Source organism: Felis catus, chromosome C2 (genome assembly GCF_018350175.1).
Source record: "Felis catus isolate Fca126 chromosome C2, F.catus_Fca126_mat1.0, whole genome shotgun sequence".
Taxonomy (NCBI): domain Eukaryota; kingdom Metazoa; phylum Chordata; class Mammalia; order Carnivora; family Felidae; genus Felis; species Felis catus.
This window is the reverse complement of record NC_058376.1, coordinates 156,868,892-156,896,108: the sequence shown is the minus strand read 5'-3', so window position 1 is coordinate 156,896,108 and position 27,217 is coordinate 156,868,892. Positions and strand designations below refer to the sequence as shown.

The following is a 27,217-nucleotide window of genomic DNA, read 5'->3' as shown; positions in this document are numbered from 1 at the left end:
GCAACTCAGCAGTTAACTGCTCATGCCTGATAACCCAGGGATCAGATGTCCGGATGGTGGTGAGGATTAAGGGTACTACTAAATTCCCCCAAAAGCTCTTGGAACTTAGATGCAACTTGAAGGAAAAGGGGGTGGTAGAGGGACACACAATTTGATGAAGATCAAATTTTCACCACCCTAGCGGAATGGAGGCTTACAAGGATAATTACACAGGAAATTATATAGAAGGGGAGGAAAAGGATGTAACATGGTTTTTTGCATATTTGAACCTGTTCCCTAAGATTTTTAGCCATTACCCAAGTACAGAATGACCCCTTGTGTGCATCATATCATACGCTCATGGGATATGAATGGCCAAGTGAAAGGCTGAAGCTATATGGCAAGGATTCAGCCTTTCAGAAGACAAAGGATCCTCTCAAGAGCTCTCTTAACACTACATCTTTCTTTTTTTAAAATTTTTATTTATTTATTTGTTTAGTTATTCTTTTAAAGTAGTCTCCATGCCCAATGTGGGCTTCAGACTCACAACCCAGAACTCAAGAGTTGCATGCTTGGGGCACCTGGGCGGGTCAGTCGGTTAAGTGTCTGACTTCAGCTCAGGTCGTGATCTCACAGTTTGTGAGTTCGAGCCCTGTGTCAGTCTCTGTGCTGACAGCTCAGAGCCTAGAGCCTGCTTCTGATTCTGTGTCTCCCTCTCTCTCTCTCTGCCCCTCCCCTGCTCACACTCTGTCTCTCTCTCTTTCTCTCTCTCAAAAATAAATAAACGTTAAAAAAAAAAAAAAGGTGCATGCTCTACTGACTGATCCAACCAGGTGCCCCGGACACTATGTCTCTCTTTATCTTCTCAACCTTCTATGTTCAACTACCCTTACAATTTTCCCTAGTTAATATTTCTCCACTTCCAACTTTTTGTTTGGAAATCTTATATGCCCTGCCAAATCCAGCACCTAAGACCATGAAGCTATAAGCACTCCTTCCCTATCATGTTGAGATTCTACCATATGTACATAGAGAATATTCAGTATTTTTTGTAAATAAAGGACATGTGGCCTCAAATTATACTTATGGCTCCCCATGTCTTACCTCACTAACTAGTTTGCACTTTTCCTGAGGGTACCGACTGTTTTAATAGTACCCAGTACATATATTAGGTGCTCAGTGTATACGCAGGAAAGAATGAATTCCCAGGTTGCCTATCCAACAAAATGGAATACTTAACATCTTAGATTGGGTTCTCCCAGAAGCAGACTGAGCCACAGATTCAAGCGGAAGAGGTTTATTAAGGAAGTGCTCCCAGGACAGACTAGCAAGGCAGTGGGGAAGCAGGACAGGCAAGAGGAGGCAGACAGACAAGTATACAATTTTAGATGAATTCCTGGAGTCAGTCTGATCCTGTGGGGAGTTCTGGGGCATAATTTACACCTCTGAGTTCATCCAGTCTTGAGGCTGAGGAGCTGGGCTTCGTACACTCTCAACTAGTCAGCGGCCAACTGCTGGTCACCTTCAGAGATGTGAACTCCTGGAATCTCCAGCCTTCCAGCTGGAGGTGACTCCAGTAGCCCAAGGGCAACCCTACAAAGAAGGTGGCTGGTGTACCCTGAAGAGGGTTCTCAGGGGATCTGAGCAGAGTACCTGTGTGTCCCCCGGGCCTGGCAAGGAGCACAGTCTTCGAGCACTGCTTTGAGTCATTCTGAGCATGGTGCTCCTGGTAATCCTTGGTTTTTGGTTTGTTGATTGGTTCCTTTCTCCTTTTGTTTTTGTTTGGTTTTGTTTTTGCCGATTTATATCCAACCTCCTTGTATTGCTATATGGAACAGTAAAAAAAAATTTTTTTTAATTAGTCTTAAACAAAAACAAATACCAGATAGTCCAAAGATTTATATCTATAAAAGGAAACCATAAAAGTCCCTGGTCAAAGGCTCAGAGCTGCTTTGGGAAGGTAGGAACTTGAGAAGATTAAACTGCTCTAACAGAAGAAAATGGAAAGAATTTGGTGTGTGTGTGTGTGTGTGTGTGTGTGTGTGTGTGTGTTTCTCTTTGGAGAGGGCAAGCACGGAGGAGAGGAACACAGAAACGAGGGATGGAACCAAAAGACGGCTGAGAACAAGAGTGTCTGATGTTTGATTGTGAGATGCTTCTGTGTCTCCACTTCCCTAAACATTCCTTGTAGACGGATACGTACTCAGAACCTCGGGGAAGCAGAAGCCATTTTGGGTCTGAAAATGTAGAAATGGATGAAGACAGGGTAGAGACGAAGGAACAGCCTCTAGCTGCGCGATGGAGAACAAGAATTCAGCTGGAGGCGGTCAGAGCCAGCACAGCCATGAGACCATAACTCCACAGGGAATTCACAGAGATCTTGGCCGGGGCGCTGGGTTTCCTTTTCCCCGCAGCAAGGAATGTGCACACCCGGGCCAATCTTATCTGGACCTTTCCAACAACTGGACTACACTAGGGGACTAAAAGCACTTCAAAATATCTTTATGAGATACTTTGACAGAATAATATGCAACCGTAACATGGGAGAATTCATGGGAGTTGTGTGACAACACAAAACAAAAAAGAGATGGGACGGAACGAGAGCCCAGACAGTAAAGGTCTTAGCACAGGTTCTCGTACTATATACTCTTGCTTCCAGTGGCCTTTGCAATGACGGGCACAGAGCTACTCACTGCATCTGACTCTTCTCTGAAAACCTTAATAATGAAACAGGGGGAGGGGCGCTTGGGTGGCTCAGTCGGTTAGTCAACTGACTTCGGCTCGGGTCGTGATCTCGAGCGGGTCATGGGGTCCCGGGTCCCGGGTTCGTGGGTTCAAGCCCCGCGTCGGGCTCTGTGCCGATGGCTCAGAGCCTGGAACCTGCTTCGGATTCTGTGTCTCCCTCTTTCTCTGTTCCTCCCCTGCTTGTTCTCTGTCTCTCTGTGTCTCTCAAAAATAAATAAACATGAAAAAAACTTTTTTTTTTAAATAATGAAACAGGGAGTCTGAAGAATGGGCTCATTGAAATCCTCTTGGCATCATTCCTGTCTGAGAAGCTGTTCCCTCGCTCACGTTGGCTCGACCCCAAGTCGCCTATGCACTTTGGACAACTGGCTGGCTAGCATTTCCTTTTCTATAATGTGTCAAGTTTCTTCTAGTCCATCCTTCTTTGTAAAGCCTTAACAAGCTTTGATATTAAGGAAAAGTGGGCTATTCATGACCTGACAGCTTTTAGAACGGTACAGAGTAGTTCCTGAGACCAGGAAATCACTGTATGTGTTTGGCTGAAGTAGGAAAGGGTTTGGAGTTTTCAGGAAACAGCAACTGGTTCCCTGGGATTGGGTATGTTAGGTGTATGAAAGCTGGAAAGATCATAGGAGCCAGGTCAACAGTTTATAATCTGTCTTTTGGAATTAAAGAGGTTCATAAAGATTTTATTTTTTTTTTTCAACGTTTATTTATTTTTGGAACAGAGAGAGACAGAGCATGAACGGGGGAGGGGCAGAGAGAGAGGGAGACAGAATCAGAAACAGGCTCCAGGCTCCAAGCCATCAGCCCAGAGCCCGACGCGGGGCTCGAACTCCCGGACCGCGAGATCGTGACCTGGCTGAGGTCGGACGCTCAATCGACTGCGCCACCCAGGTGCCCCCAGGGAATAATTTCTTAAGGAGGTTGTTGCAATAATTTAAGATGGAAGATGTAGTTGTCTACTCTTGGAGTGAGATTCTCACGACTATCAAAAATCTGAGTGACACGTTAGGAAAATAAAGACAGAATGGTTTCCTCATCAAGGCGCCTGGGCGGCTCAGTTGGTTAAGCGTCCGACTCTTGATTTCAGCTCAGGTCGTGATCTCACAGTTCGTGAGTTCAAGCCCTGCCTCAGCCTCTGCACTGACTGTGGAGCCTGCTTGGGATTGTCTCTCTCGACATAAATACATAAACTTAAAAAAAAAATGATTTCCTTATCAATTACTTCAGATACACAGATACCTAAAAGAAAAAGTCAGGCTTTGTGGACTTAGGCTGACTGTTGATTGCCAAATGCACAGTAAGGTAATACAGGATATTAAAGCTGTGTGACCTTTAATATCCTTGTGACCGCCTTGTGACCTCCTTGACACGGTTCCCCCTAACTGGGGTGTCAAACCAGATGTGGCACCTCATGTTCTGAGCTCAGGCTGGAAACACTAATGATGATCCAAGATGAGCTCACCTTGACATCCTTGATTATGTTTTTCAAAGACCCTTTCTCCAAATAAGGTCACATTCACAGTTTCTAGGGTGAGGACACGGCCATATCTTTTGGGAGGCCACAACTAAACCCACTCTAGATATTCTGGTGCCATAGTTCTCAAAGTGAGTCCATTATTTTCATAATAATACTAAGACAATATTGCCTTGTTCGCGGGGTTGATATTGGCACTGATGCTACAGAAGAATACGGGGCAAAACTGCAGTTTTCTTAGCATGAATGAATGCAGCGACACCTGAGAAGTGACACTGACAACAGCACCTGAGAAGGTGAGGTTGGGACGGTGTGCGGTGAGAAGAGAAGTGGAGAGGCAGGTCTTTTCTGGAGCTGGATCTGTGGGAGCCATAGTGGAGCCTGGCGGGGCTAAGCAGGAACGAACAGCTGAGGCCAAGGCAAAGTGCAACTCTGGTTGAGGGGGAAGGGTTGAGAAGCAGGCACCAGAGAATCTGTTATCAGAGACTCAGGGTTCAGAAAAAACGATCCAGCTCTTGGGACAGTCGTGGCTACCGGCCTGGGCCTCTCTTTCCCGGGTATGAGTTTTTGGGGACCTGGGGCATGAGATACAGATACAGTCATTGTGGCAATGAGTGTGTAGTGTCTCCTAGAGGGACTATGATGACAAGCAGCTCCTAGAACACGTAGATGTGCAGAGGCTGGGAGCTGAGGGCAGACTGGCTTGGGTTTTGTCTTAGTCTGGGTTTTTCCAAAGGCAAGGATTTGGGTGCAAGTAGTTGATTCAGAAAGTGACCCCCGGAGGCACCTGGGTGGCTCAGTTGGTTAAGTGTCTGACTCTTGATTTTTGGCTCGGGTCACGATCACATGGTTCGTGTGTTCAAGCCCCACTTAGGTCTCTGCCCTGATGGTGCAGAGCCTGCTTGGGATCCTGTCTCTCTCTCTCTCTCTGTCTCTCCCCTGCTTGCTCTCTATCTCCCCAAAAATAAATAAAAATGGACTTAAAAAAAGAAAGAAGAAATAAAGAAGAAAGAAAGAAAGAAAGAAAGAAAGAAAGAAAGAAAGAAAGAAAGAGAAAGAAAGAAAGAAAGAAAGAAAGAAAGAAAGAAAGAAAGAAAGAAAGAAAGAAAGAAAGAAAGAAAGAAAGAGATCCCTGGAAGGGTGGTGAGAGTGAGACCTGGAAGGAAGACAGCCAGGAAAGGGAACTTTAATGAGCGAGTTACTAGTGGGGGTATTTGGGGTTCAGTTCCTCCGAGGTCTGTGAACAATGTTTGGGATTGTCTCACAGAGAGGCAGGGAAGCCAGGGTCTTTATCTACCAATTCCTGAACCTCTTTGGTTGCAGCTTGTTCCTGGGGTCTCAACCCCACAGCAACTCTCATTGCCAGGGAAGAGTGTGGGGACAGAGTGCCGAGCTGAATGTATAGAGCTGTCTGTAGGTGTCGGAGCTGAGAGTTTTGAATCTCCTTTCCCGGGCATATTTGTTATGTGACTTTTCTTCTCTGTGCTTCAATTCACTCATCTATGGAAGCAGGATGATAGTAATCAAACCTTATAGGGTTTCCGTGAGAATTAAATGACCCAAGACATGTATGTGAACTGCTTAGAAAACTCCCAGGAGCAGATTTCATAGTATAGCGCTCATGTTATATCTGCGACGTTCGTTAAACTGATTTGTCAAATTAATTACATTTACCTCCCTCTCTCACTTTAGAAAAGTGATCATTTATTTGGCATAAATTGCTTTTTTTTTTTAAGCAACCTGATGTGTTTTTTTTCTTAACAGATTTTCCAGCTTCACTAGTGTTTACAATTGTGAATTTCCTTCCATCATTCATCATTATTTGTTAGCTGTGTAGTCTTTCATTAACTGAGCTGACTTCAGTGTTCTGGAAACCTCAACATTGTCACTGCCGCCACAAGCAGGAAGACAACTAAAATGCCTTTCACTTTACCTCTCCCTGAATGACAACACAAAACATGATAGATGTATTCATATTTTCCAACTACAATATAGATCTCTAGAGATATTCTGCATATGTTGAGAGGTTTACCTTGATAAACACAGGTTTTTATATTTTTGTTTTTATTTTTAAATTTTATTTATTTATTTATTTATTTATTTAGGAGAGACAGTTGGGGAGGCACAGAGGAAGAGGGAGAGAATTTTAAGCAGGGTCCACACTCAGCACGGAGCCCGGTGCAGGGGCTCGATCTCACAACTGTGAGACCATGACCTGAGCCAAAATCAAGATGCTTAAGCAACTCGGTCACTCAGGAGCCCCATTTTTGATTGATTGATTGATTGATTGATTGATTTTTGCCTAAGTATCAATTGAGGTGGAGCTAATATTACAACCTCAGAGATGGTTTGCTGTGCTTAGCCATTTTTTGTATGTGGATCAAATTCCTTTCCACACGTTCTGAATGATTCAGGGCCACAAAGTACCTCTTTACTCTCCTGTTTACATTTTTGCTCTCAAAATAATGCTTTAAACTGTATATTTTGAGTAGCAGCACTCAATTAACAGTTTCCCTCCAAAAAATGAGCAGAGCATTGCAGTTGGGGTGAAAGGATTTGGGGTCAGATTATCTGGATTCACATTGTGGCTAAGCCATTTATTAGCTGGGTGAACATGATCAAGTTACTTAATCTCCCTTAGTATTTGTATCCCCATCTGTACAGTGGGGATATTAACAGTACCTACTTCATAAGTTTGTTATGGAAACTCAATGAGCCAATATATGTAACTTGCTTAAAACAGCACCTGGCTCTTAAATGCTATCCAAAAATGTGCTAACTAAAGAACTCTATATAAGTTGACTGTTTGGTATTTCATATGTACTTTGCCTTGTATGATGGGTGCTTTGCATTGGTGAGGTGAAACCCAGAGCAAGAAATCATTTTTCTTTATTGAGACTGTCATATTTATTGTCTAGACAATTGCATTGAACTCCTAAGGGATCTCATTTCTAACCTCCTCTCTGTCCAGTTCATCTTCGCTACTGCTGTAGTTTTGGTCATATCTCTAGATTTTCCAAAGATTTTTATGGCTCCCCATTTCCATTATGAGACTTCACTAAGTTTTTTTTGTTGTTGTTTTGTTTTGTTTTTTTTTTTTTACAGAAATGCCTTTCCTAATTACACAGGAAAATGAATATGTGCCCCAGGATATACAAACTGAAACAACTAGGCACAAGTAAGAAGTATCCTTGAATTATAGGCACCTAAGATTTTATGTCAGCTTTACATTCTAATCCATTATGTGGTCATACCTATTTTAACTTGGGACACATTTTACATTTCTTGCCATCAGGAAAGTTTTCAAAAGATTTTTCCTACTGTTTCCTTGGTTAACTGATATGAGCTATCACATCAAGTACCAATTTGGGATAATTAGACTGAATAGCAGAGACCTGACAGTTCCTATCAGGCGATTTCTTTTTGCTACAAGTGTCACAATATTTCTCAAATCCAGACAGTTAAAAATGTATGGATATACTTTTTTAACTGCTTTAGGAGCTATGTGGGATAATCATTGAGTAGAAATGCCCTGAATGCTGACAAAGAGGTAGAACAGTACATTTTTGGACTACTGTTGCTTAAAATTTTAATAAATCCGTCTTCATGCTAACAGGTTGTAGTGTCACTATTCTTAGGATTGCAAGCAATAGAAACTCAACTCAAACCAGCTGACACAGGAAAGGGACTCCATAGCTTAGTAAGTTTAAAGTCCAGGGTTGCAGATGGCTTTATCTGTGCCTCTGTCTAGGAGTCCAATGATCAGGGCTTTGGTTCTCCATTTCTAGGGCAGGGTGTTTCCACACGGTGATCAAGATGGTGGTCATGGTAAATTGTACAACTGAAAAGAGCTCATTTTCCCTATTACCTCTAGAAGAAAGTGCCAGAGACAGACCAGCTTTGTTCAAATTTTCTCACTTAATCACTGGCCATGTGGGTGGGATGCAGTGATTGATCAAAACTTGACTGAATGCCATACCCGTGGCAGTTTGATTGTCAGCCTCTCAGCACTCCATATCCCATACCCCTGGAGTGACAAATTCTTCCCATGTTCCCAAGGCTGTGGGGTTTCCCATACACAGAACTTCAAGTGATAAACCTGGGTGGGGCATACATAGCAGGACAGTTAGTCCCACCACCGCATCATCCAAAAATGGATGGGAGACAGTGCTAGGCAGACCAGACCTATAGTGACCACAATGCGCCAAGAATCTAATTGCCTGTGGTTTATTGGCAGACCAAACTCATTTCTGATCATTCCAGCTCCCTTGTTATCTTAGAATACTCGCCAAGTAATGTTTTTTTAGTGGGGGAAAAAAAAAACTGACAATTTTTATTTATGCCAGTCTTTTAAATCTGATGTAAATGAACCAAGAGTCTTAAACAACTTATAGTTCCACCATGAATTCTCATACAATTCAGATTTTATTTTCACTTAGCAGCCTTGTCATGTGCACTGAAAATACTAGAATAACTTTCTAATTATCATTTGAGAGGCTAGCTTTTAAAATGAAAATTAACTCAACTTTGTAAGATAACTTTATCAGTAAAGTGACATTTAAAGGATTCATTCAAGTCAGCAAAACTAAAAGGCAGCCTATAGAATGGGAGAAGATATTTATAAACAACATATCTGATAAAGGGTTAGTACCCAAAATCTACAAAGAAGTTATCAAACCCAACATGCTACAAATATTTGTAGGCACCCTACAAATATGATTTTTAAACATCACTTCAAATGTAAATGGTTTCAGGCAATTACTGTTCATTTTTCTCAAAAACTGGAGGTACCAACCTATAGGCTTATTCACACATCCACAGTAATGGAAATTTGTATTAAAGTTAACATCTGATTATATCCTGTACACATTTTAGATGAACTTCAGTTTATTAAAATGGTGTTTGGAATGTATCACTGTCAAAATAATTATAGGGAGATTTGAGTAGTTCTGACTGTCAGTAACATCAGTAATTTCAGGTTTTCCTGAATGGCTTCTATTCTCACTGTTTCAAACTTATAACTGAAATTTACTCCTTTTAATACTCTCCCTCTCTCTCTGCCACCCTCCCCCTCAATACGCATTCTCTCTCTCTCAAAATAAATAAATAACTTACTGCTTTTAACCATTGATTCTATTTCTATTTGAAAATACAATTTTCAATATTTAAAAAGTATTATAAAGATAGTGTGGCAGTCAGCCTCCAAAATGGTCCCCATCCTTGCCTCTAATGAAGGCTTGGAGCCCTAGTTTAGTACCTTCCCACAATGACTTGTGTGAGTCATAAGACAATTGTGTAAATGATGGTGTCTGACTTCTGATTTTAGGTCGTAAAAGACATTGCGACTTTATCTGTGTCCTTGGTCACTCAACCTTGAAGGATGTCTGCTGCTTTGTCATAAAGACAGCCAGGCAGCCCTGTGGAGAAATTCAGGAGACGAGGAACTTTGGCCAACAGCCATGTGAAGGAGAGCCTCCAACACCGGTCAAGTCTCCGGATGATGATGCAGCCTGGCTGACGTCTTGCGGCTTCATGCAAGAGCCTGAGCCAAAACCCTCCAGCTAAGCCAATCTCAAATTCCTGGCCCACCAGAACCTGTAAGATCATAAATATGGGTCATTGTTCTACATTATTAAGATTGGGGCAATTTGTTACTCAGCAATAGGTAACTAATACAGAAAATGAGACAGAAACAGAGTTTCAAAACACAAATTTTTTAGTACTTTTTCTTATCAGAAAACTCACCACTAAACGAAATAGGAACATGCCATTTGGAATAAAACATCCATAATAGGCAACTAGGCAGGAATTGATTTTATGGGAGTTACTGGATAATTTCTCTGTCATGACATTTTTTTAAACAGTCTTCTATTTGTTGAGGAATTTATTTTTGCAAATACCAGCTGGGCGGATCCTTGCAGATGGGGCAAGAAATTGCACACTAATGCTGTGGCTCTTGGTGATATTTTCATGGTCTTTTGTTGTTGTTGTTGTTGTGTTTATTTATTTTTGAGAGAGAGACAGGGCGTGCGTGGGGGAAGGGCAGAGAGAGAAGGAGACACAGAATCCCAAGCAGGCTCCAGGCTCTGAGCTGTCAGCACAGAGCCCGAAGCGGGGCTCAAACTCACAAACTGCACGATCATGGCCTGAGCTGAAGTCGGACACTTAACCGACTGAGCCACCCAGGCTCCCCAATGGTCTTTTTTACCATGATCTAATCCATCTTTGACACATTCGACAGAAATCCCTGGTAACATCAAAGCACCAAATTTTCCAATCATTCATTGCACATAAAACTGTCTACTTTTCCAGGTCTTTATGGAAAACAAGATACTGACTACCATGGAAAAGTGGCACATTATTTATTTTCCTTTCTGAATACATGTGACAAAACCTTTTCGGGGCTTACAAATTCTGACAAGAACTCCCCCATGTAGGTCCCAAGGAACCAGCTGAACTGGCCTGGCCACAATTACTAAGCTCAGGCTGTCATTTCCTGCCTCCACATCCAAATTCTTTCTTATCTCTTGGGATTCCTTCTCTGCTTCTCCTTGCTGAAATCATGCTCATACTCCCGTCCACCTCGTTTGCTCATATATCAAGAAACTTCTCTTAAATCTGCCATATGAGAGTTCCCTTTTCCTACCTTGGACCATACCCTTTTTATGACCATTCCCCACATTTTTTTTTAAACGTTTATTTATTTTTGGGACAGAGAGAGACAGAGCATGAACAGGGGAGGGTCAGAGAGAGAGAGAGACACAGAATCAGAAACAGGCTCCAGGTTCTGAGCCACCAGCCCAGAGCCCGACGCGGGGCTCGAACTCATGGACCGCGAGATCGTGACCTGGCTGAAGTCGGACGCTTAACCGACTGCGCCACCCAGGCGCCCCCCATTCCCCACATTTAGCATTGTAACATACATTTTTGACATTGGGAGTTTGGAGTTAAATTCTAGGAGAATTTAAGTGCCTTCTGGATTTGCATTATTGTCTATAGAGCTTAAGTCAAATTCTTAAAAATGGTAGGAGACTCGAAGGTATTTCCCAGTTGAAGGGTTACATAAATAAGTCTTTCTGCACCTCAGGGACATAGTGGGAAGTTAGGAAAATTGGCGCCATTGGTGGTGCAGAGCTGGGCACAGCCCTCCTGGTAGGCAGGGTCACAGCAAATCCACAACCCCCAGTGCACGTTCTACCCAATCCCCACTTTAACTCCCAGCCCCCTTCTTCAGCAAAGCATTCCACTCACTGGGAACGCACCTTGGAGTTTTTTGCATCTGAAACCAATGAGAAAACATTTACTCACAGAAATAAGTTTACAGCAAGTGGTGCCGAGACAGGTAGGTCTATTTCATCAATTATTAATTTCCAGAGCAATCTATGAATACATATATTCAAATGTATTTGCTACATTTATGAAGCTTTTTCACCTCCTGATGGATTTAATTTGATCTTTACCAAAAAGAAACAAGAAGTCTTTGGTGCTGGTGATGGGATTTGACTTTGCCCTACTTACAAGTTATGAACTTAGCCTGTTGCCGTTTCACAGACTCCTGGGTCAGAGACCAGAAACTTCTTACCCATTGCACAGTAAGTTACAAGAGCTTCATGTTTGCAATGATTCCCCTTCGCCTCTCAAATCTCATGAGGGTTGAGTTACAGGAGAGACCCGGAGGTTGGCAATTCTTCATTTTATAGCAGGCAGTAAGCAAGACTGTTCTTTGTCCTGGAGGGAGACATTATTTCATCCCTCAAGGCTGCTTGCTGCAGACATCACCCTGAGCAGTAGCCCAAGTACAGAGTGGTCAAGGCCTTGCATTGTTGGCATACCCAACAGGACCCGTGGGGCTCATGGAGGAGTATCTCTCCCAATAATCATTATTAATCCCCTTTATTTAAATAAAACACGGGGGGTGCCTGGGTGGCTCAGTCAGTTAATGGTCCATCTTTGGCTCAGGTCATGATCTCCCAGTTTGTATGCTGCCAGCTCAGAGCCCGGAGCCTGCTTCGGATTCTGTGTGTCCCTCTCGCTGCCCCTCCCCCACTCGTGCTCTGTCTCTCTCTCTCTCTCTCTCTCTCTCTCTTTCTCAAAAATAAACATTTAAAAAGTTTTTAATAAATAAATTAATTTAATTAAATAAAATGAAACACTGAAGCTCAGAGACGTCAATAGATCACTTTATTTACCCAGCTAATAATATCAGAGTGTCTGTTCTCTCCTTCTAAATTGGTGCTACTTTCAATAGACCTGCACCATCTAATATGTAAAATGTTTTATTAATGATTTTAATTTTGATAACAAATTTAAATTATTTGAACCTTAATAAGATATTGTTAAATATTATAAAATTATTCAATATAACCTTTAAAAAGATTGTCACCTATAACCTTATTAAATGTCACTTAAAAATATTACCACATAAGATATTATGAAATGTAATTTGTATATTCTAAATATAACTTCACATTTCTTTTTCCTTTTTAAAATGTGACTACTAGAAAATTTTTAACTGCGTTTATTTTATGATCACATATATATCATATTTCTAGTGAATAGCACTGCGATAGACCATATTTTCCTTTTCGTCCCTTTTTTATTCCTTATTTTCCTTGTAATCCTTTGTTCCTAATCTTTTTTCTCATTTTCATTAGTTATAACATATACATCGCAAATGCACCACGTACTCATCTTAAGTGCACAGCTTGCTGAATCGTTACCTATGCATTCTCTGCTCTAATCACCATTCAGATCAGGAAGCAGAATGTTCCCTCCTACTCGATACCCACTGACTCCCATTCTTTGTGATAACTTCCATTACCATTGGTAAGTTTTCCCTGTATTAGGACTTCCCATAAATAGAATCCCTGTTTTGTGTCTTGTGCTCAGCACAGGGTTTTTGAGACTCATCCTCACTGTTGAATGGACCAGTAGTCTGTTTTTTATTGCTTTGTAGAATTCCACTGTATGGCTATACCACAGTTATCCGGTTGCCAGCTGGTGGACACTTGGGGTGTTTCCAGTACAGGCAATTATGAATAAAGCCACTCTGAACATTTGTGTACATACTTAACCCCTGAGGAAGGATGTGATCTACATCCAGTGCCCCCTCCCACTCTAGTATTTAACACAGTGCCCTACTTGATGGATTTTTGGTGAAGTATGGTTTCAAACTAGCAGTGATTTGTCTCTTGGCCTTCAAATGGAAAATAAAGTCCAATGTCATAACAAAGTCTGCTCAGAGTTTCCACTATCATCACAAATAATGAACAAATGGGTCGGGAAGTCAGTCTCCTGTATTTAAATGATCTATTTCAGTCTTGTTGCCAGTTAAAAATAGAGTTGTGCTCCCAGATACATTTTAGTGACTGATTACGAAAGAATGTAGATGTTTCCTACGCTGTTTTTTTCCTAAGAGTGCTACTCATTTTCTTCATCTCCTTATCCTTTCCTTTTCTTTTTAATAGTAATTCAGAGAAAGGCAGATCTAAGTAGAAATACTATATAGATATTCAAAGGAAATCTATGTTATATGAGGAGTGTTATTATTTTGGTAGTTAATTCCAAAATTTTCTTTTTCATTTTCTTTCCTCTAGGATTATCTATCTGGGAGACAACAGAAGACAGACATCCTAGGTTTTAATCATGGATCTGAAATCATGAGCAAGCCTGGAGATTTAGCTTCTGAGCCTCAGCTTTCTTGTCTCTAAAATGGGGATTCAATACCTTCCATACAGGAGTTCTTGGAGGATTAAAAGACAGAAGTCAAGCTGAGCTCTTCAGGCAACAGCCTTTGTGAAGCCCATTTCTCATTGGACCAGGCCTTCTTCCTACATGAGCTGCTTTTTGTGTTTCCTGTTGTCTTTCTGATAACTTGGGTATTGGCAGGGATCTGTCTGCCAAGTTTCCTAAACTGTGTACTCAGGCATCTCAGGGTACAGCAGCAAACCCACCTAGAGCAGTCCAGGACAATTTTATTTTATGTTTATTTATTATTTTTGAGAGAGAGAGACAGAGCACGAGTGGGGGAGGAGCAGAGAGGGAGACACAGAATCCAAAGCAGGCTCCAGGCTCTGAGCTGTCAGCACAGAGCTCTATGCGGGGCTTGAGCCCACGAGCTGTGAAATCATGACGTGAGCCGAAGTGAAGTTGGACGGTTAACCGACTGAGCCACCCAGGCACCCCCCGGGATATTTTAAATTTTAAAGGGAAACAGTGAAACTTGGCATCTGTCAGACATGGCATGAACTATACTGGCCTCAGGAAGTTTGCAGTTTCAGCATTAAATTATGGTACATTTCTTTCGTTGATGTTGCAAGACTGTTTTCTGTGGTTGCTGTGACAAAAAGTAAATGCTACGTGGAAATCTGTGTACGACAGGTAGAAGATAGCAAAATGCCATCTGAATCCAAGGTTTGAGAAATTGCAGTGACCAAGAGGTAAAGATATCTCATTAGTACCTAAGGGGGGTTATTTAAAAATGAAATAAAAATGTATTTTTCTCAAATTTTTTGTGTATTATTTTTCATATGCCTACTAAGGTCTTAGGATATGAATATTCATTAAGTTGTTTGGATCTTACTACACAGTAGGTGGTATTTCTTAGGTATTTCTTTTGGTCTAGGGGTATGTGAAAAAGTGACTGAGATACTGAGTGCTGTAAACTAACTTTGTTCTAAAGATGTTTAACCTAGGATAGACAACAGTAATATAGAGGAATATGTAGATTTTGTAGTAGGTATGTAATAACAAATGTTACAACACTCAGACTAAATTTGTGGATAAACTATTCCCCAGGAAACCACTTCTTTAATTAGCTAATTCCTGTGTATCCTCAAATCTCAATTAAAATATAACCTGCTCCAGGAAGCCTTCCCTGATTTGTAACTCTCCTACTCCCATTCTCAGTGCCATCTAGATAAGGAACCTGTCATCTAGGTTTCCAAAAACACATTGCTTATCCCAACATAGCATCCTAGGATCTTTGAGTTTTTTTGTCTCTGTTTGAGTTTGTGGAGGGTGGAGACCAGATCTAAATGAATTTTGTATCTGTTGAATTTGGCACCGTATTTAGCATGTAACAAGTGCTCAGAAGGTATTTGTTGATGAACTAATAAAATGCACACAGGTATATACGGGTAATAGTAACCAGTGTTTACTAAGCATTTTATAGGTACTCCCAGGGTTATTCAAATGCCATCGTATTATCTTATAACTTGAAGACGATTTAGTTTTCTTGTTACTTAAAGACCATCTAGTGTGATCTCTGAGTTCAGGAAGGTGAATGGAAGGCTGAGAGCAGCAGTCACTTTTGGTTATGGGAACAGGTAGGGCTGAACCTGGATTCCAGGGCTCCTACGTTTTATCTTTTTCCACACCATGTCCTATACCTGGTCACCGGCAAATAGAGTATAAACTTCTTGTGGACAGGATCCTCTTACGTTCTTCTGCAACCTTCATGAATAGAACCTTTAGGCACCTGAGGAATAGTTACCACAGTTTACTTCATTGAGCTCCAGTTTCAGGGAAATTATAGCACTTATTGATGAAAGAGTGAAATACAATGTGAAACACAAATATGGAAGAAAAAACCCACACGAGTCACCTGGGTGGCTCAGTTGGTTAAGTGTCTGAGTCTTGATTTTGGCTCAGGTCACGATCTCTCGGCTTGTGGGATCGAGCCCCTTATCGGGCTCTGCGCTGACAGCATGGAGCCTGCTTGGGATTCTCTCTTTTCCTCCCTCTCTGCCCTCCCCCTCCTGCTTGCTCGCTCTCTGAAAATAAATAAACATTAAAAAAAAAAACAAGAATAGAAGTTAGAGCATGTATTATTATTGTTGTCATTGTTATTTTGTTTTTATCAACATTTCAATTATCAACATGTCAATTTTCGTTGAATTCATTCACTTGTTCACCTTAAATTGATTGAGCCTCCATTATTTGCCAAGCCGCATCCTAGGGAAAACACAAATTATCTTGGAGCTGTTTGTGTACTACCCAGATATTATACAAATAATTACTAAATTGTGGTTGGAAGTAACTGGCAGGAAGATAAATACATTGTGCATTGAGAATATATTAGGGACCACTCCACACTCACTAAAATGGCTAAAATCAATAACCCTTACCTTACTAAATATTGTGGAGAATGTGGAGCAATTGAACTTCAAGCACTGCCGGTGAGAGTGTAATATGGTCTAGCCACTTTGGACAACAGTGAAATACATGCTTATCCGAAAACCTAGTAATTCCAGTCCTCGGTATTTACCCGAGAGAAACGAAAACATGCGTCCACACAACGACTTGCACAAAACTGCTGATGGTTATAGCCGCTGTATTCATAATCACTCAAAAGCTGCAAATATCTATAGTGAACGGGTCCACAATTGTACTGCTTCCATACAGTGGGCTACTACTGTGCATAAGGAGGGCCTACGGGCACACCAGCAGTACTGGGTGAAACTCAAGACATTATGCCAAGAGAAGGAAGGCTGGCTCAAACGAGTACAGATGATGCGAAGTTGTGTGACGTCAAAGGACGGGTAAAACTACGGTAAAGCGATAGAAACCGGATTAGAATTGCCTGGGAGTGCAGTGATGGGAGGGTGCTATTCTCTGTCGGTGCTGTGGTTACCCTGGTGGCTGAATCTGCCAAAACTCATGGACGGCACGCTTCAAATAGGTGTATTTTATTCCATGTAAATTAAACCGGAGTTAAAAACAAACAAACAAACAAACAAACTACACGGTGACCCAACCGATGAAGGTGGCAGGGAGCAGGGGTCATGGTGCTTTTTTAAGAGGAAGTGTGCCGGACGGGGAAGGGGGCTTTCCAAGGGGCAGGAACTTGCCCCGGCGTTGATTTCAAGAAGCAACCTTGGAAGCGACCTCTGTTTTACAGGCGGGGACGAAGATGCCGCGGCCGCCAGGCCACGGCCAGCCTCCAGAGAGAGGCCGAGCCGAGCCGGGCCGGGGCCCCGCTACCCGCGGCAGGGCCGGCGGGAGCCGCCGCGGCGAAGTCGCAGGCGGGGGAGGCGGGCGCTCGCCGGCGTCGCGCCGACGTCACGCGCGTGCTGACGTAGCCGGCGGCCGCGGCCTCTAAAGCGGGCTGGGTGGCGGGGGGCGCCGAGTTTGACTAGTTTGGGGGCCGCCCGGCGCCTGGCGCTGCTCCCGCGGCCCGCCGCGCCCCGCGAGCCGCGCGTCGGCCGGCCCGTAGCGGCGGGGAGCCGCACCGGCGGCGGGGGGGCGCTCGGCGCAAGTTGGTCCCCCGCGGGCGGGCGGCCGGGCGGGCGGGCGGCCATGGAGCCCCGCGGCATGGAGTACTTCAGCGCCCAGGTGCAGCAGAAGGACGTCGGCGGCCGCCTGCAGGTCGGCCAGGAGCTGCTGCTCCATCTGGGCGCCCCCGGCGCCATCCCGGACCTGGAGGAGGACCTGGGCCGCCTGGGCAAGACGATCGACGCGCTCACCGGCTGGGTGGGCTCGAGCAACTACCGGGTAAGCGGCGGCGGCGGCGGCGCGGCGGGGCCGGGCACGCCCTCCCGGGCCGGCCCTTTAATCCCGGACGTGCGCGTCCCGCCGGGCGAGCCCCCCGGGGTGCGCCTGGCGCCTCCGAACCGCCCCGGGAACGGGAAGCCTGTGGGCTCGGGGGTCGGCGGGGTGGCTGGGGGGGGGGGGAGGTCCCTGGGTGCACCCCCGAGCCGGGGGCTTCGTTCCCACCGCGACCGAGTTTTCTCCCGGTTGTGAAGAGTGACAAACTCAGCGATTCCGCGACACGATGCGGAGTTACTTGGCATTAGGACACAGCGTTTCGCCTCCTGTTTCAAACGCATTGGTAATTTGCATACACAAAGCCCTCGAAGACTTTTTGCATTTGTACGTACCTGTGTCATCGCTACTTGGAGACGGAGGACATTAGGATACGATATTCTTAAGTTCAAAAGAGTGTGTTAAATCAGTCTCTCTTATTTAGTGATTGTTTAGCCTGCTTAATCTTGTTTCTTTTCTTTATTGCTTTTTTTTTAAAATAAATTTTGAGTCTGCAAGGTTGTGCTCTTTGTCTCTAAAAGCATCTTTAGAGCTTAATCAGGTGCCTGATTAAGTTTACTGTTAAATCTAATACAAAGATGCTGACCCCAGGGCATTAGGTGTTTGTTTTTCATTTATTGTGGACGGAAAGCAGTTACATGCTGTTAACTCCCTTTACCGTAGTTGAGGACCGACTCGGATTTGAAACCTGTGTCTTAGCAGGTTAGCTGATGCCGGAAAAAAAATTATACAAGCAGGAATGAGTGTTTTTGGAGAGCTGGTAGGAGGTGGGCTGTAATGTAGCCACGTTGAGAGACCAGGTAATTCTGTAATGAGCCTGTACCGTAGTTTTTAGCAGTTATTTTTCTTTCGAGTCTTCTGGTGGCAGTGTTGCTTTAAAATGCGAGTTCAACTCGACGCAGTGATTCTCCTAAGTAATTTATACTTACAACCCTGTGAATAGGCTGTACTTTGAAAGCTTTATCCTCATGGAGTAGAAAGACAGACTCTACTGCTGTGCAGATTTAATGGTGAAGCTTAAACATGAGTTTTGGAAGGGGTTGACTTTTACAAGGATAATAAGCCGCTTGAGAATTAACCAGTTTGATGCTCTGTTGCATACTAGCTCGTCATTCTTTTGTAGAACTTCAGCAAAAGTTAACATTTAATATATCAGTACCATGTGGGAGAAACCACCTAAATTTACTCACCATGTCAAGGCATATACCCACTCAAGAGAATTGGTTTCATGTCGTAACATAGGCTCTTGTAGAAAAAGTCAGCTCTTTGGTAGGGCTTGCTTCTTCCCTTCCCAGCGAAGGGTGTCACCTACGCAGCCCGTGCTGAGTTGGCTCTGGGCCATTTCACTCCTCAGATGTACCATCTTCCACGGTAGCCCAAGTCTTCTTTAATGTCTTTATGCACTATTTGCACTCAGTGCTGTATTTTCCTCTCAACTGGTCCGTAAGAACTAGAGTCTATCCGGGATCTGACGCAGGCTCTCATCTCTTCACCATTCTGTCCATGCTCCTTACTAGATGCTGTAGCTTGAGACAGTTTCCACAATCAGAAGATAACTGCCACAGGCTTCCACGACCTTAGCCACACGCTCCCTTGTAGCTACCCCCATACCTTCTGCCATCTGCTCTGTTACATGAAAGAAGGGCCTTTCTCGCTTCCGTGGTCTCTTGCCTCCTTAAGGACATTAATTCATCAATTCTTTCTCCATCCCGAATCATTAGTTCTCTTCTTTCTACCGAATGCTGCAGATAAAACCTTTTTCTGGCATGGTTAGAGGGCATTGGGCTTTGTTTCTTATTTGAGTTTTATAAAGTAAGTTACCAAACTAGGTCGTCATTTTTTACCCAAGATACAATAAAACATATTTGACTCTTTTGAAAAAAAAGGGTATCGTGGAATTTCTTGAACCTACACACAAATAGAGAATTGTATTTAAATTTCAAATTATGCTGAGCAAGTTCTAATTTTCTTCAGATTTGATAGTACTTTACAATTCGTCTTAACAGCCCTCATTACTTCCATAAATTTGAGTGATGGTGCTGTATCCTGAGTGGTGGTCTAGATCCTGAGGATCCCGCTGTGAGGAGAACTAGTAAATCTCATTCATTTAACTTCATTTGGATATTTATTGAAGACCAACTACAAGCAGGCACTCTTCAGGCACTCCAGATACAGTAGTGGAGAAAGAAACCCTTTCCTCTGTGGACTTAGGTTCTAGTGGAGGCAGGGAACAAACAAGATAAGTAAAACCTACAGTATGCTAGATGGTGGTAAGTGCTTCAGAGAAAACAGCAGGAAGGGAATAGTGTTGGGCAGGATGCAGGTGTTGGAATTTTTTTTTTCAATATATGAAATTTATTGTCAAATTGGTTTCGAGTGTTGGAATTTCAAATAGTTGGTCATTAGGGCACATGGGTTGCTCAAGTGGTTGAGTGTTTGGCTCAGCTTACCATCTCATGAGTTTGAACTCTGCATCGGGCTCTGTGCTGACAGCTCAGAGCCTGGAGCCTGCTTCAGATTCTGTGTCTCCCTCCCTGCCCCTCCCCTGATCGTACTCTGTTTTTGTCTGTCTCAAAAATAAAGAAACATTAAAAAAAAAAAAAACCCACATGGGAAAGTCAGATCCTTGCCCTTATGGAGATCCCATTAGAAAGAGAAAGGCAGAAGGGGGGGTGCCTGGGTGGCTCAGTCGGTTGAGCATCTGACTTCAGCTCAGGTCATGATCTCGTGTTCTGTGAGTTCGATCCCCAAGTCGGGTTCTCTGCTGACAGCTCGGAGCCTGGAGCCTGCTTCGGGTTCTGTGTCTCCCTCTGTCTCTGCCCCTCCCCTGCTCATGCTCTGTCTCTCTCTGTCTCAAAAATAAATAAAACATTTAAAAAAAAAAGGCAGAAGGGTATATACGATGTAGATAATGTCAGGTAACAAGTGATTGTAATCAACTGATGTGGATGGAATGAGGCTAAGATGAGACTAGTTGGGGGTAGTCGAGAAAGTGAGGTGAAAATTGCGTATAGACATGAAATAAATGTAGGAGTGAAGAATGATTTAGACAGAGGAGACTGCAAATGTGTAGGCCCTAGTTCTGCGAGGAAGATAAAGAAGGACAACATGGCTAGAGTTTACAAGCGAGAGGTGTTAAGAAAGATGAAATTGAGGAGGCAGGTGGAAAGGGCCCTGTAGGGTTACTCGAAGTCAGTGGAGGGGTGGCTTCCCTCCACTGAGAGTGGAGGCGACAGTGGGCTGTAGAGGCGCACCAGAAGAAGCAAGGAGGCGGCTGAGACTGGTTGGTGGCACGGCAGTGTTGGAAAGGGGAGGATTTTGAGATGCGATTTGGGGATAGAGCCAGTGGGACCTCCTTTGGGTCCAGAAAGAAGAATTAAGCGTCCTTGCCTTTCTTGAGCACCCGTCATACACTTGGTGAATTGGTCGAGGAGTACTTGAACCTAGGGAAGGTTAAGGTTTTCCTCCTCCTTTTCTGCCTTTCTGTAACCTGACTCTTGAGTATCCTATCATTTGTCAGCTGTACTTTTTTGTATTGTTTATCTGCAACTATAACAGTAAGTTGACCCTAAAAAATGGAGAAATAAATAGCATTTATATCACAACTGTGGAGTGCTCAGCTAAGTAATGTGCTAAGATTTCAAGTATTTTCAGAATCCGAAACCACAGCCCCTTTGCCATTTGAAGGATACTTTCCAATATCAGCCTCACCTTGATTGTATTTCTTATAAACTATCAATTTCTTAGAACATACCATTTCTTAGGTTGCTTAAATAAAAGTTGAGATCTAGCGTTTTATATATGGATCTTGCCTGTTCTTTTTACTTAAAGAATGTCCAGGTTTTTTATTTTTTTACTGTAACCGTCCTTTTATGTTGTCACCTTGGATATGTGCATGAAAGTTGAGTAAGGCAGTGATTCTGAACCCATCAGATTCAGTGCCCTCTTTTAATGTCTCCCTTATAATCCTGAAATAAAATTTATACATGATACCTAGTACACATAATTTTTCAAAGTCCCAATAATGTCCTAACTGTACTAAAGAAGGAAAATTATGTGTAATTTGTGATGAGATAAAGTAGATGTCGATCTGGAAATGTCCCAGCCTGACTACCCATGAAGACACAATGGTAGTTAGGTGGCTGTACCAGTGCATGTTCTTGCTGTAAATGCTGCCACACAGTTCAGGTGTGTGGTCGCTGCTGGTTCAGACTTGACAAGTGGCAATACTGTTGCTGATTGTGATCTTCTGGAACTCCAAATCCCGAACCTTATTTTCCTTGAGTATTCCGTCTTAAAGAGTTTGATCACTCCAGTCCAGATATCTGACATTCATTCTTAATTCTCTTCTCCCTCTTCACACTTATTTCACAGTCCTCATTTGGTAAAGTGCAATTCTGGTTAATTGAACGCTGCGTATCCCACACCTGTACCAGTGCAACTGAACGTAGATGGAGAAAAACACAAAACTTCTAACTGATATCACTTAAAATTTAAAAAAATTTTTTAGATGTTTATGTATTTTGAGACAGAGTGAGCAAGCAGGGGAGGGGCAGAGAGAGAGGGAGACAGAGAATCCCAAGCAGGCCCCGCAGAGCTTGATGCAGGGGCTCGATCTCACAAACTGTGAGATCATGACCCGAGCCAAACTCAAACACTTAGCCGACTGAGCCACCTGCGGCCCTCAGTTTTGTGACTTAAAAACACCCTAAAATTTAAGCTTGGTCTTAGCTCCAAATTTGATTTTTAGAGTTTCTGTTTTTCTACCTGTTAAAAAATGTTATTTTGCTTTTATATTTGTAACATTTTATTGTCATACTTTTGTATTTATATATTTCATCTATGTTTATATTTTTGCTTTCTGATATATTGAAATGAAATGGCATTTTGTGTATTACTTTTTATGGCCAGCCTACTTATAATTCGGAACATTTTTTTTCCTGCAATTTGTGGATTCTTTTAGGTTTTCTGTACATATGGTAGTCCCTTCTCATCCATGAAGAATCTGTTTCCAAGACTCCCAGCAGATGCCAGCAACGGCAGCTAGAACCTGTATCTACTGTGTTTTTCCATGTAAATACATGTCTGTGGTAAAGTTTAATTTATGTTAGGCACCATAAAAGATTAACATTAATAATAAAACAGAACATTTATAACAACATAATACAATAAAAGTTACGTGAATGTGGTCTCTCTTAAAATCTCCTTGTACCGTACTCTCCCTTCCTGTGATGATGTGCGATACTAAAGTGATGAGATGAAGGGAGGTTAGTGATGTGGGCATTGTAATTGTGTGGCATTGTGTTAGGCTACTGTTGGCCTTCTGATGAGAATTATCTGCTTCCAAATCACAGCTGACCTTGGGTAACTGAGGCTATAGAAAGCAAAACTGGGGATGAGTAGGGACTACTGTAAAATCCAGACCATAATGATAGTTTTGCTTCTTCTTTCCATTTATTTAGTTTTGCTTGGTTTTGGTGCATTTGGCTAAGACTCTTAGGATGAGGTTGAGTGAAAGAGTGTGGGCCTTGAATTGTCCTTTGTTTCAAGAACAATTTCACCATGAGCAATCACATTTACTGTAATTTTTAACTTTTAGCTATGAAGGGTTTTTAACATATCTAAAGGTAAACAGAATAAGCAGACCCACCCACAACACCAGTCCATGGCTAATTATGCTCATTACTTTGTCATGAATCACAGATACAGTGTTTCATCAATAAGACTTTCTAGTTAGTGTGTCAAAGATAAGTGTTCGTAAAAAAAAAATTGTTACCATAACCTCACTACCATTAACACATGTAAAAAGCTAATTCCTTGGTATTAAATATGCAGGGTCACATTTCTAATTTTCTTTTTTTTTTTTTTTTTTTTTTACATTTCTAATTTTCAAAAACATCATACGGGGTGCCTGGGTGGCTCAGTCTGTTGAGCATGCGACTTTGGCTCAGGTCATGTTCTCACATTTTGTGGGTTCGAGCCCCCGCGTCAGGCTCTGTGCTGACAGCTCGGGGACTGGAGCCTGCTTCGGATTCTGTGTCTCCCTCTGTCTCTGCCCCTCCTCCATTCATGCTCTGTCTCTCTGTCTCAAAAGTAAATAAACATTAAAAAAAAAAAGGTCATACAAATTTTTAAATTCGTTATTATAAGAAAAATCAGGATCCAAATAAGATTTCCACATTATGTTTAATACATTAGTTTCCTGTTGCTGCTGTAACAAATTACTACACAATTAGTAGCCTAAAGCAACATATAGTACATTTATTTCCTTAGAGTTTTGAAGGCGAGAGGTGCGGAATGGATTTTATTGGGATAAAAATCAAGGTTTCAGCAAGACTGTATTCTTCTGGAGAACTTAGAGGAGAGAGTTTTCCAGATTCTGGAAATTGCGTGCCATTTCTTGGCTTATGGCCTCTTCTTCCATCTTCAAAGCCAGCAGTATAGCACCTTCAAGTCTTTGTGGGTTTTTTAATTTTTTTAATTTTTTTTAATGTTTATTTTTGAGAGACAGAGCATGAGCAGGGTCCGAGGAGCAGAGAGAGAGAGGGAGACACAGAATCCGAAGCCGGCTCCAGGCTCCTAGCTGTCATCACAGAGCCCGACATGGGGCGCGAACCCACGGACTGTGACATCGTGACCTGAGCTGAAGTCAGACACTCAACTGACTGAGCCACCCAGGCGCCCCCAAAATAAAGAATTCTCAAAAGTCCACAATAAGAAAATGAACAATCTGATTTTTAAAATAAGCAAAAGATCTTAACAGATACCTCACTGCTGAGCCACCCTGGGGCCCTGCACCTTCAGATCTCTCTGACTGCCGCTTTTGTACTCACATCTCTGCTTAATCTCCCGCCTCTCGCTTGTGTGGGATCTTGTGATATATTGGGCCCAGGATAATCCAGAGTAATTTCCCCGTTTTAAGATCTTTACCACACCTTTAAAGTTCTTTTTACCGCATAAGGTCCTGGAGGTTAGGATGTGAACACCTTTGGGAGGCCATCCCTCAGTTCACATGTTTATTGAGTCTCTGAGTTTGTTTCTACCTCTGTTAAAAATTCTTTTTTAAGATTCTTTTAAAAAATTCTTGGACTTTATTTGTGGAGTTTCACACAGTTGTGATTTTGCTGATTTCACTCCTGTAGTGTTAGTTCCTCTGTATTTTACTATAAGTTGGTAGTTGGACCTAAAGCTTGATCAGTTTCAACCTTTCTTTTTCTTCCCCCTCAGGAGGCACATAATGTCAAGAGGCACATAAGGTCTGCCAGTATCTTTTTATGATGTTAGCAATCATTAATGTTCGGTGCTTAGATCTCTTAACTCATTAGGGCTTGTACAGTGATATTCTAATTGTCATTCTGTCACCTATTAACTAGGATACTTTGTACAGAGAAACTTCCCATTTACTCCTTTTTAAAAAAAAGGAGTTTTAGTTATTTTGAGGGGAGGTGGGAGGGGGAGGGGGAGGAAGAGAGAGAGAGTCCTAGGCAGGCTCCACATTCAGCACAGAGCCTCACGCAGATCTCACGACCAAGAGGTCATAACCTGAGCAGAAATCGAGTCTGATGTTTAACCCACTGAGCCACCCAGGGGCCCGCCCCGGCCTCCACTTCTATTTCATTGGCATAGTTTGTAATAGAAAGGCGGGCATCCCTGAGTTTGTTGTGCTTTTTGCTTTATTGTGCTTCGTAGATACATTTCTCACAAGTTGAAGGTTTGTGGTAACCGGGCATGAAACGTGTCTACTGCTGCCATTTTCCTAGTGGCACGTGGTCACTTTGTTATCTGTGTATCACATTTGGGTAAATCCTGGCAATATTTCAGACTTTTCTGGTTACAGTATGCCATGATGGTCTGTGGTCAGTACGTTCAGATGTTACAATTGCTCTATCGTAATTGTTAGGGAGCACCACGAACCACGCCCATCTGAGAAGGCCAACTCAGTCTCTACACGCAGTGGTGCTGACTGCTCCACTGAGCAGCTGCTCCCCGTCTCTCTCCTTCCCCCCAGACCTCCCTGTTCCTTGACACACAGCCGTGTTGAAATGAGGCCAGTTAATAGCTCCACAACAGCTTCTACGTGTTCAAGTGAAAGAAAGCGTTGCGTGGGTCTGACGTTAAATCCAAAGCTAGCGGTGATTAAAGTTAGGAAGGCAAGTCAAAAGCCAAGACAGGCCAAAAGCTAGGCCTCTTGTGACACACAGCCAACTTGTGACCGCAAAGGACAGGTGCTTGAAGGAAACTGAGCATGAATGGTAAGAAAGCAGAACAGCTTCATGGCTGATCCAGACCTAGTTTCAGTGGTCTGGAGAGGAGATCAGAGCAGCCACAACGCTCCCTTAAGCCAAAGCCTCATCCAGAGCAGGGCCCTAACTCTCTTCAATTCCGTGAAGCCCGAGATTGGTGAGGAAGCCACGGAAGTTGGCTCGTGAAGTTGAAGGAAAGGAGCCGTCTCCATAACCGACAGGTGCAAGGTAGCACAGCCAGCACGGGAGTCCCACAGAGTTACTCAGAGGACCCAGCTAGGGCGATCCCTGAAGGTCGCTGACGAAACAGCAGATTTCCAGTGTAGACGGAGCAGCCTTGTATCAGGAAGGAGATGCCACCTCGGACTTTGACGGCTGGAGAGGAGAAATCAGTGCCTGGCTTCAGAGGACAGGGTGACTCTCTTGGTAGGGCTAACGTAGCTGGTGACTTTAAGTCGAGGCCAGGGCTCGCATCATGTGAAAATCCTGAGACCCTTAAGCATTGTGTTAAATCTACTCTTCTTGTGCTCTGTGAATGAAACAACAACGCCGGAAGGACAGCTCATCTGTTTACACGGTTTCCTGAATATTTCAAGCCACTGCTGAGAACTATTGAAGGAAAGAAGATTCCTTTCAAAATGTTATGGATCATGACAATGCACCGGTCCCCAAGAGCTACAATGGAGCTGTGCAGTAAGAATTAACGTCGGTTTCGTGCCTGCTAACACCACATCCGTGCTACAGCCCATGGATCAAGGAGTGATTTTAAAGTCTTATTTAAGAAATACATATTACAAGGTTGTAGCTGCCAAGGGTAGTGATTCCTGTGATGGAGCTGGGCAGAATAAATTGAACAAACCTGGAAAAGATTCGCCATTCTAGATGCCATTAAGAACATTCGTGATTCCTGGAAAGAGGTCAGACTATCAACATAAACAGGAGTTTGGAAGAAACTGATGGCTTTCAGGGGTTCAGTGGAGAAAGTAACCTTAGATGTGGCAGAGATAGCAGCAGAACTAGAACTAGAAGTGGAGCTTTCACGGTGCAGAAGCTTTCGATTTAGGTGCAGTCCCAATAGCTTCTCTGCTTTTACTTCCCTTGCCTCAGGAGACCTGTCTAGAAAGTTGCTACGGCCAATGCCAAAGAAGTTACTGCCTGTGTTCCGTTGTAGGATTTTTATGCTTTCAGACCTCATCTTTAGGTCTTTGGTCCATTTCGAGCTTAT

General features: G+C 43.0%; 1 protein-coding gene and 2 long non-coding RNA genes across 35 annotated transcripts in view; 2 read left to right on the top strand and 1 right to left on the bottom strand.

The window, feature by feature from the left end:
• The window catches only part of LOC123380200, a 48,139-nt gene extending 33,842 nt beyond the window's left edge, over positions 1-14,297 (top strand). Inside the window, exons 1-4 of one of the 2 annotated variants that reach the window (XR_006585719.1) lie at positions 7,299-7,382; positions 9,531-9,801; positions 12,859-13,030; positions 13,801-14,297. This is a non-coding gene — a long non-coding RNA (uncharacterized LOC123380200). Of the gene's footprint in view, positions 1-7,298; positions 7,383-9,530; positions 9,802-12,858; positions 13,031-13,800 lie in introns of those variants that run through there. The other variant, XR_006585718.1, reaches the window with a different exon arrangement.
• Positions 14,298-15,337: 1,040 nt separating this feature from the next.
• LOC123380201 lies at positions 15,338-15,871 on the bottom strand. The gene is made up of 2 exons (XR_006585720.1): positions 15,810-15,871; positions 15,338-15,683 (listed from the first exon to the last, which is right to left on the bottom strand). It is a non-coding gene; the product is annotated as an uncharacterized LOC123380201 (long non-coding RNA).
• A 1,438-nt stretch (positions 15,872-17,309) lies between these two features.
• CLASP2 (cytoplasmic linker associated protein 2) overlaps positions 17,310-27,217 on the top strand; it is a 179,385-nt gene continuing 169,477 nt past the window's right edge. For 9 of the 32 annotated variants that reach the window (XM_045037927.1, XM_045037930.1, XM_045037933.1 and 6 more), the window contains exon 1: positions 17,311-17,698. In XM_045037927.1, coding sequence (XP_044893862.1) covers positions 17,504-17,698 — 195 coding nt within the window. In that variant the 5' untranslated portion in view covers positions 17,311-17,503. Of the gene's footprint in view, positions 17,699-27,217 lie in introns of all 32 variants that reach the window. The other 23 variants (XM_045037944.1, XM_045037946.1, XM_045037943.1 and 20 more) reach the window with 5 other exon arrangements.